At 29.8% G+C, this 10,798-nt stretch overlaps 2 protein-coding genes across 2 annotated transcripts; both read right to left on the reverse strand.

The window, feature by feature from the left end:
• Positions 1-2,872: 2,872 nt before the first annotated feature.
• On the reverse strand, positions 2,873-3,793 carry LOC122271876 (general transcription factor II-I repeat domain-containing protein 2-like). Its single transcript, XM_043054549.1, has one exon. The coding sequence runs from the start codon at positions 3,791-3,793 to the stop codon at positions 2,873-2,875; it is 921 nt and encodes a 306-aa protein (XP_042910483.1).
• Positions 3,794-3,804: 11 nt separating this feature from the next.
• LOC139425807 (general transcription factor II-I repeat domain-containing protein 2-like) lies at positions 3,805-4,710 on the reverse strand. Its single transcript, XM_071181765.1, has one exon. The coding sequence runs from the start codon at positions 4,708-4,710 to the stop codon at positions 3,805-3,807; it is 906 nt and encodes a 301-aa protein (XP_071037866.1).
• Positions 4,711-10,798: the final 6,088 nt, after the last annotated feature.

Genomic DNA, 10,798 nt, shown 5'->3' on the forward strand with positions numbered 1-10,798 from the left:
AAATTGCGATGACGTGTCTTTGAATCAGTTTCCCAGACCATCGCCAATAGCCCATGCAACTCTAGTGGGACGACGTAAAGCAGTTCTAGCGCGACTTAATTAATCACCCATCCACTTTCTTAAGCTTGATTAGTCGAAATCCGGATTATGTTTCTAACTTAAAGGAAGCCTTGTTTAATTTTACAACTTATTAAAGCTGCGCATAACTGGCATGATATTTTGATTTATGCGAACAATATTACAGATCAAACATCAAAACGTTTTATTTCTGAATATAGTTAAGCCCTTTGTGCTTAGCATCCTTTTAAAAGCACGAGTTCTATTAACGAAAAGGGAAAAAGCAATAGCAGTAGTGATTTATTATTGAGATTTAATTTGTACGAATAAGACCGTCTATCAACGAAATATATTAAGAACATAAATATTAATATTTGGATCATATTTCGGAACAAAAAATTTGATATACCGTAATTTTAATAGTAATAATTACCCTGAAAGTTTATTAAGTACAAATGGCAGTCAATAATCACTTATTTTTAAAGCGTTTTGCATTTCGTATTTTACATGTTAAGAATTAATTTTATTTAAAAGGTTTAAATTCCGCTTTGGGAGTCATTTTAATGGTGAAAGAGATAAAAAGAAAGTGTTAAGAATTTATGTTAAAATGCCCCAAAGCAACTCGTTTTTCAAAAAAAAGGCTTTCTTTATCTGTATTGGAAGACTTAGAGAGGCTATGTTAAACGAACCGCGTTTTAAAAAGAATAATATTGACTAGAACGCATGAATACATTCATAACTTTTTCTTGCACGCTGTGGTGACGATGTATATTCTAGCCATACTTCTGCTTTTTATTTATTCATATTTTTTTCTCCCCTCGAGTGAAATCGTCTATCATTCTGAAAAATATCTAATGTGACCCTGCTTATTAAAAGAATTCATTTCAATAACTATTTGATAAGAATACTTAAATTCTCTTAGGTCGACAATTTTTCATTCAATTTATCAAATTTCAGAAACCTAATTTTTTTAGATTTTAATCTTCTATTTTAACCTTATTCTTTTAAGATAGATTTTTATCAATAACCTTTTTATTTTTTCTAGAAGCTCTTTGATACTTTTTAATAAAGCAAAACACGAACCTTTTCGTATACATTTAACAAAGAAAGCAAATATTATAGCTGTTTAAACACGATGAAAAAGATGATTACTTTTTAATTCATTTCGTAAAGAAATGCCATGCTCATTTTTTATATATTTAAAAAACATGCCGAAATATATTAAAAATTGTATAGTATATTAAAGTATATTAAAATACTCAAAATAAAAAGTAACATTTATTAAGGATTTGAATTTTTTTTTTTTTTTTTTTTTTCAACGCTTATGANTTTTTATTTTTTTTTTTTTTTTTTTTGCTTGAAAACAAATAATTGCAAAATCAAATAAATACTGTTAAAAAGTATTTTTAGGTACTGTTAACGGAATAGTAAATTAAGTCAAAATCTTTTATTAAACTTATTGCAGCACATGCACATGGTTAATAAATTTACATATTACAATATAAATTTACTAACTATGGTCTTTTAAATGAAGTTAAAATGTACTTTATAAAAAAGTTGAACACCATCTGCAAGATAAATGTTTTACATTGGTAAATTCATTCGTCTTGACTAGAATATCATAGTTGGGATTCATAGAATAATCGCTAAGGTTTGTTTCATTTCAAAAAGATTTTAAAAACACTTTAAGTAATATGCCAATGATTACAATTATTCTTAATATACGCAAGAAACCTTTCTTACATATGTTTTGCAATCAATTGTGTCACTAAATGATTTTTTTTTGTTTTATAAGCCCTGTTCTTTCCTTTGAACACTTGAGAAACGAAGTTAATTATAAATGCACTTGTAGGGGCGGAGTTATCGATCATACCAATCTTCATCTATCAAAAGGTACATCGTGATTGATTATATACCAGTGAATTGATGTGAAATTTTCGTAGTGGTAGTTACGCCACAATACCCCCCCCCCCCCCNTACGCCACAATACTCCTCCTCCAGAATTTTGTCAGAGATAGAATTCGATGAACGGATACCACTATCTGCTGTACTTGTGAAAGACCAGGAGAGGTGGATTAAGGTCACTGGGTTTTTGAGTGCTGAATGTGAGAGGTGTATTAACTTCACAATCGTAGTCGCTACTGTGTTGCCATTAGCAGTCGAGTGTATGCCGGCAGCCGTTGTGTTTAATCGAGACGAGACTGAGTAGCAACAACATGAGGACGATTGGATAATGTTGCAGTCGCAAGTAGCAAGTCAACTGTTCAATGTGGACCATCCAACGAAGTAGGCGTTGTCAGATTGAAGTGGGAGTTACTGTCAACAGTTTTGCGAAGTGGGCGTTACTGCGTGTTCAAATCACGTCCGGGTCACCAATGTGAGGGCGGAGTTATCGATCATACCAATCTTCATCTGTCAAAAGGTACGTCTTGATTGAATCAAGTTAGCATGTCTTATATACCAGTGAATTGATGTTTAATTTTCGTATTGGTAGTTACGCCACACACTCATCAATACATTAAACACTTTACAAAGTCAGTCATCGAAGCTTACTTAATTCTAAATATTTTATAACACGCTCTAGATCAGTGGTGGGGAAACTTTTTTTAAGACGGGCCATTTGTAGTAACTAGACAATCGTAGCGGGCCGAAGAATAATGCTTAATCGTTAAAAAATGTATGTGTTCTAAAAACATATACATATATTATTACATACACTTATTATTTTAATAGTAAAAAAGCAAAAGGTAAGAAAATTATAAGCACAAAATATAAAATGAATTTAGTGCAGTTCTTGATGTGAAGTATTATCATTTTATTTTCTGGTGTCATTACCGGTTGATGGTGCATGAGAAAAATGAAATTGAGACTGTTTCTTCAAAATTTCATCATAGTCCGGTTCCATTTGCGAAGCAGAAATTCTTAAAACTGATGAAAGGTGCTCATCTGTAATTCTGTTTCTTAAAGAAGTTTTCCTAAGCTTCATTGTTGAAAAGATTTGTTCGCATATATAAGATGAGCCGAACATTGTCATTATCTTCATTGCATGAGTAATTAGATTTGGGAAATTATCTGGACTTAAATTTTTATAAAATTCTAGTAATGGTACTGTATGAAAAGTTTGTTTCAGGAGAGTATTGCAATTCAGCTCTATTAACTCAAGTTGAAATTTTGCATCAACTTCTTCGTAATTAACATTGAATGGGGTCGCAAAAACACTAAACTCTGGTTCCATTTTTCTAAAGTCCTGAAATCTCCTTTCAAATTCTGAAGATAGTTTTCTCAAATTAATTTCGTATTTTTTAATCTTATTGTTTGATATAGCGAATTTTAAAGATTGTATTCTTGGAAAATGAGAAAAATCAGATTTAGAGATCTGATTAGCAAATAATAATAACTGTAATTTGAAACTTTTCAGGTATTGCCAAATATCATGAAGAAACTGATTTTTTCCTTGCAATTTGAGATTAAGTATATTCATGTGTACGAGGAGGTCTGGGAAAAAAGCGAAATCAGAAAGCCACGTTTCGTTTACTAAGACGTCAAATTGATTATAAATGTCTTTATCAAGAAGAAAATTCACAATATCGTCTTTTAAGTCCCAAATTCTTTCAAATACTTTTCCAGCACTTAACCAACGAACTTTTGAATAATACAGGATATCGGAATGCTCAGCATGTACGGACTCCAAAAACTGTTGAAACTGGCGATGTAATAATCCTCTGGAGCGAATCATATTTACTAGTTTTACAACAATATTAAGTAGTATATGGACAATATCTGAAGCCAATTTACAGAGAGGGTATCCTGATGTATAAGGCAATGCAAAAAAACAACATCATTTTCCGGATACTTAGAATTAAATTTCCCAACAAATCCTTGATTGATTCCAACCATATTAGGAGCACCATCTGTAGTTACATTACATAACTTATCAATAGGTAAACGAAGTTTATCGATGCAATTTTCAAATTCACAAAATATATCGGCACCAGTCGTTGTTCCTTTCATTGACTGCAGCCCTGCAAGTTCTTCTGTAATTTCAAAGTGGGCGTTGATTCCTCTTACAAATATGAGTAACTGTGCAGTATCGCTGATATCTGTACTTTCATCCATGGTAATTGAATAAAAAATAAATTTTTGAGTTTTTGTAGTCAGTTGTGAAATTAGATTTTTATCAATATTTTCAATTCTCTCGGTGATTGTTCTTCTTGAGAGAGACAGTGACTGAAAATCATTTTTCTTTTCAGGGCACATAATATCGCACACATCTATCATGCACTGCTTTATAAATTCACCATCTGAAAATGCTTTATTAGATTTAGCAATATTATAAGCCAACACATAACTGGCTTTCGTAGCGCATCTTTGAGAATGATTAGCTCTCTGAAATAATTGTTGTTGACTTGATAAATTTTTTATTAAATCTTTCGATTTAATTTTTTTCACCTCTTCACTTAACGATGAGTAGGAGTGGTTTTCATGTTTGCTCTTGAAATGGCGTTGAATGTTATATTCTTTTAAAACTGCAACAGTTGTATTGCAAAGTAAGCACACAGGTTTTTCTTTAAATAAAGTAAAGAAATATTTCCACGTCCATTCTTCTTTAAAAACTCGACATTCTGAATCCACTTTTCTTTTTTTAACATCCATTTTAGACGTTACCTACTACGGAGAACAACACACAGAAACGCAATTGACGAAAGCTTACTGCTAACTAATGCTCTTGCGCGGGTGTTTGCGCGGGTCCTCTTAAAATGAAATTATAATTTTATTAAACTTTTATAACGTTTATACAAAAATTGTAAAGCAGTTTGAAGCAAAGGAAACAAGAACTAGAGCAGACGCAAATCGCGAAGCTTTTTGGTTGTGATTGGTCAATTCATTTTCATGTGACGTCACAGTACCCTCCTCTTTGGATATTCATGGGCAAAATTCTGTATTCATGAAATTAAAATAGTTCTTCAATATTTTGATAACTGTCAATTAATGGCCTATTATATTTTGGAGAACTTCGTGAATTTATATTTCCCAGGCAAGATTGAGTTCTATTTTGGAAGATTAAAATTGCCACTCGAGTGTAGGAACGAAAATCAGTTTAGAACTGCTTTTGAGTCTTCGGCCCACGGACTATTGAGGCAGTGGGAGTTTCGGGGATTACACAAACAATTACTCGAGTCACAGCGGGTCGTTGCAGATGACTGACTAAGTCGCTAACTAACTGATCTTCGGGCGGCCTCGCTTGTATTTATACCTACCTGCAAGGATTGTTCGGGAATTGGATTTTTCCGGTTCTTTCGAGAAAACAGAACAATGAATCGAAAATGCGAGAGTGTCTGGAAGTTTCGAGCGAAGATGAGTCATCTGTTTAGGTCGGATGGATTTGTCCAGAATACTATTGTGTTTTGAATATCGCCGCAGGTAGTTTTTATGCGGGTCGTCACATTACGAAGTAAGAACGCGTTCAAACATTCTCACGACGGCACTCTTAAACGGGCCGGATTAAACCTTTCCGCTGGCCGGAATTGGCCCGCGGGCCGTAGTTTCCCATCACTGCTCTAGATAATGAAAAAATTTTAAAACAATTATTATTCTATGTCTCGTATAAGAATAAATAATATGTAACAAATTAAGTTAAAGCTTAAAAACAACATAAATCATTTCTGAGAAGTACAAATTAAAATACCTCAAATATTTTCATTCGTAGTTTAATTCTATTCTATTCTAACTCTATTTCTTAAATACTTATATCTTTTAAACATGAGCTATTTTTTTCTTAAATAGGCTGAATATATTGCTGTCTGATAGTTTTATCCAGTATTGAATAAGTTAAAAGCGCCACGATAAATGATATTGAGAGAAACTGAAAAATACGAATATATTTTTCAAACATCTGCGCCCATTTTAAATAAAACATTACGTTATAAGATTTGCATAAATTTTATTCCCGAAACTATGTTCTCAATGTATTTTATAATACGGAAAATAAAGATTAATGAAAATATTCATATAAAATAATTAATTTACCATCATTTCACAACTACTAATGAGGAAACAAATGTTTTCATAAATAGTTAATATATAAAAATATTTTCATTAACAATGTTAAAAAGAAATATAAAAAATCATAAAGGTTTTTTAAAGAACACTCTTTAGAAAATGATTTAGAAATTAGATTAGTTTTTCCTTTTTAATTAAAAAGGACAATAATTTGTTGCAGATTTTTAACCAATGGGTTTTGAAGGTGCTTCAAAAAATGCTTCGATATTGTTTCATTGGGAAAAAAAATAATTTTTGCAGATAATAAAAAAATTCTGCAAGGTTTTTATTTCGAAATACTTTGTATTGGTTACCAAAATCACTTTCATGAGATTTTCTAATTGGAAGCGTCGCAAAAATTAATATAAAAATAAGTTTTGGTTGCAAAGATATAAAAAAAATGAAATATTCTTCAATAAAATATGCATAATATAGAGTCTGGAGTAGTCTCATTTGAGTCAAGCTTCTTCATCTGTGACTGAGTATCCGACTGAAAATTGAATCAGCAAAACATGAATAGTAAAACAATCCATATTCATGAAATAGAGATAACTTATTTTGAAAAAATCTACATTTATTTTTTTCGCACTAAATTCTTTACTTACTATCTTTACTTTGCGTACAAGTACTTAATTCTGTCTTTACGAGCTGCATTTTTTGTTTTACTTTCTTCGATAGAAAGTTCTATTTTCACCTTTTTTTAAAATTCTTTCGTAATACTGCTTCTATTTAGGCTTAATATTGCTTCTATTATTGGTTCATACTGCTTCTATTTATGAGTAATACTGCTTCTGCTTATGCGTAATACTGCTTCTATTTATGCGTAATACTGCTTCGATTTATGTGTAATGTTGCTTCTATTTTCGTAATACTGCTTCTATTTTCGTAATATACTTCTTCTATTTATGCTTAATATTGATTCTATTATCGTAATACTGCTTTTATATGAGTAATATTTTCATAAAATGGCTTCTATTTATCCGCCATACTGCTTCTATTTATGCTTAATACAGTTTCTCACTGTTTTCTTCTCTAATAACTTATTTTTAGATGAAGAAATGGCACCACGACTGTATTTTAACGCTTTGCTTACGGGTGTACCATGTTGTACCATCACATGTGGTATACGTGTTGTACCAGCCGCATGCAAAAGGTTAAAATTATAAATAGATATTTTGTGCCTAACATAGAAATTTATTCATTCGGCTTATTTATGTCTACATTCTGTTTTTAAGCCAAAATAATTCTTACAGCTTAAAATTTTATCTAAAAACGTACATAGTACAACCATAGTACATACATTTCTCTAAAATAATTATTATTTGGCAATCTTCTTCATCCTTTTTTAAAATAATCAAAAAAATATCGTGGCAGTGCTCTGCTACTCTGTGATTTTGAGCAATATAAATTCTATACTTTTTCCATAAAGGAATTCTTTCATAAATTTACAATAGTACTAGCAGATTTCCAAAACAATTATTCTTAAAAAATCTTTTTTTATAGGTACAAAATAATCTAAAAGCAGTTTGGAGTGTTCTGAGATTCTGCGGTTTTATATAGCTTGTATTCTAATTTTTATCTCAAAACAAATTTTTTTTATTGAAAGAGATTTTTCCCAGTATATGCACACATATTTTTTTTTTTTTGAAAATCTCTCAGTAACATTTTTTATAGCTTTTGAAATAACCAATTCAAAAGAAAAATGTAAAATGATCTTAATTCTACAGTTAAGTTCGAAAAAAAATGAAATTAAAAAAAAAAACATAATTGCTAATAAAACATTAATTCTGATAGCAATACATTGTATTTGAAATTCGCTCCAAAACACAGAGCCTAGCTTTCTATTTTTAATACTTTAAATTATTTTTAATATTATATTTAATAATATTTTAATGAATCTTTATATTTTTTAAATAATTTTGAAACTATGCTCTTCTAATGAAATAGATATTTCTTCAACATTTTTTGTAAAATAATGTTAGTTTAAGAAAATTAAAAAGTGTAAGAAAACTTGAGACAAATTGTGTAAAAACACCCTTAGCGTTGTATGCTAAAATTCATTTCTTTCCTTCCATTCGTTTTTGTTTCAAATTTATTTTTTATTCTTTTCTTCACAATATTTTCATCACTTTCATCAAAGAAAATTTTAATAATACGTACATATTTCCAATTCAAAAATCCTTCTTTGACAGAAAATTTTCTTCTTTGTATCGCTTCTGAAATAATCAATTCAAAAAGAAATTATAGGAGTGTACTGAGATGATCTGAGAACAAGTTTACACTCTCTAGAGAAAAAGATTTCCCTGATGTAAAATATTGAATTTCCAAGATGCATTATTCTATTTAAAATTAAATCCCAGGGGTTCGTTGTCGGTTTTCCTGAAAGATATTTTCATTTTAGACCAATCTGTTTCCAAGAATTCTCGTATAAGCATCCTCCTCTATTTTGTTCTCTTGACAGGTAGGTATGCAAAGCAAAAAGCTAAATCCTTTTTTGAAATAGTTGAAAATTTTAATATATATATATATATATATATATATATACACAGGGGATAGATAAAATAATGAAAACACTTCTATGCAAATACATTTTTTCTATTTCTCAAGAAATTCTTAATCATTTTATAACTTCAGAAGCGTTTAAAACATGAGATTTTTCACACAAATTAATGAAGTTTAAAGCTTTTTAAAGGTTTGAGAAACCGATAATAAATTAAAAATTGAAAATAATGTTTTTGAACATCCTATGCCAAAAAATGTAGCAATAAATTTGTAACTTGTAAGAATAACTTTGATTATTATATGCAATAATTGCACAAAATTTCGTAAGCTTAGCTAAATATATTTATGGAGACATGGACAATTTTACAAAAAACTAATTTTTGCTATAACTTTAAAAATATTATATTGGGTGCACAAATAAGTTGCCGCCGTTCATCACAAGATGGCACTACCAGAAGGTTAAGTAGAAAATGACTAGTGTTAAACGTCTTATTGNTATATATATATATATATATATATATGTAGTATCTGTGCGTGCGTGTGTAAAATAAACTTTGAATTGAATATATGCATGGCTTCTTAGCTGCTTTTTTCCTTGTTTTGTTTCTACAACTACAAATGACATACCAAACCTCACACCATAATTACGCAAAAACAAAAGGGAATATTACTGAACAAACTTGGTCAATAGTAACAATGATTATTCCAAACCAAAAATGAAGTCTAATATGAACCTTAGTTATACGTTAGAAAAACGAAGATAGAAAAAGGACTTTATTTTCCAAACATTCATTACTTTTTCCAACAAAAATGTTGTTGTTTTTCTCTTCTTTCACCTCTGAAACTGAAATATGTTAACATCCCAGAAAGTAACGTATTGAGTAGTTTCTATTAACCTGAACCGAAAAGTTTCGAAACTAGAAAACCTCCATTATATTAAGGAAACGTATTAATGCGTTTTACTTTATATTTCTCCACCTTTTTCTTGTAGCATTAACTTTAGCAAAGTATCATATAGATCAATTACAGATAATGGATATCTTTTACGAGTAACTCTAAACTCTAAACGGAAAAAGCTTTTTTATTCGTTATATAGATTAATGAAAAAATTTAATTCACTAAAAACTTTCACTACGCCCTCAATACTTTTACTATCCTTGACAAAATCAAAGTAAAGAGAAATACTCATTAGAATAGCAAGTTAATAAATATATTAGAAAAACAATTATCAAAATTTTACAGTTCGTAATCAAGGTTGTTCAGTGTAAATTCAGGAATGAAATAGTCACATTTTTATTTATTGTCATTAAAAACTCTCAGACGTCGAACGAAGACGGTGAAAGAATTAGCGACTTAGTTAATGGAAGAGTTACTTAGAGGAAAACCTAGTTAGCTCAGTGATTCAGAAAAACTTTCGTATCTCGTTTTGGAATTGTACGAAAATGATACAAGTTTATAAATTAAAGCTAATCAGTACTGAAAAAAACAAGCATTTTTATGCGAACGTACCTGAATTTTGAATGTTACGAATTCACACTGTGAAAATTTCAATTTTTTGCTTGTAAACAGTTTACAAAAGCTCATTCTTTACAATGATTCACCTTAGAGTTAAAAACAGTGTATTGGTACAAATAAATAATTTTGTAACAAAAATTTTTTTTAAAAATTTTGCTCATAAAAGATGTTCTTGTGCCTTAACACATCACTTTTGACCCTGCAGTCCTTACCTAAAATGCTCATGTTTTAGCACGCTAAATCACCATCACCTTTTCACGTTTTCCCCATGATCTCAGAATTATCCCCAGCACAACAATGAGGATTCAATTGATAAAAATAGTATTAAAAATATTAAAATAAAAATAGTAATAAAAATATCTGAAAATGATTAAAATTTATTTCGGGAATTTTTTTAAAAAAAATTCGCCCTGGTCAAAATTAAAAGAAAAACCAACTTAATTTTTTTTTTCTTGTTTTTTTGACACTTTGTATTTTTAGTTTAGCTATTTTTGTTCTGTTATTTATTCCAGATTGTTATTTTTGTTGTAACCAGATGTCTAAGCTGACGTCACTTCATTTATCTGTTAACTGGCAATTCATAAATGATCAATGATTTGCATATAGCAACCAATAGGAGCATAATTATATGGGAAAGTGAATATGAATCACCCAATAGGAATAGTAGATCTATATATATATATAT

The sequence above is a fragment of the Parasteatoda tepidariorum genome, chromosome 6 (assembly GCF_043381705.1).
Source record: "Parasteatoda tepidariorum isolate YZ-2023 chromosome 6, CAS_Ptep_4.0, whole genome shotgun sequence".
Classification (NCBI taxonomy): domain Eukaryota; kingdom Metazoa; phylum Arthropoda; class Arachnida; order Araneae; family Theridiidae; genus Parasteatoda; species Parasteatoda tepidariorum.

Bases quoted from the DNA above. Each gene is read 5' to 3' on its own strand.
- LOC122271876 (XM_043054549.1), bottom strand. From the start codon at position 3,793: ATGATTCGCTCCAGAGGATTATTACATCGCCAGTTTCAACAGTTTTTG.
- LOC139425807 (XM_071181765.1), bottom strand. From the start codon at position 4,710: ATGGATGTTAAAAAAAGAAAAGTGGATTCAGAATGTCGAGTTTTTAAA.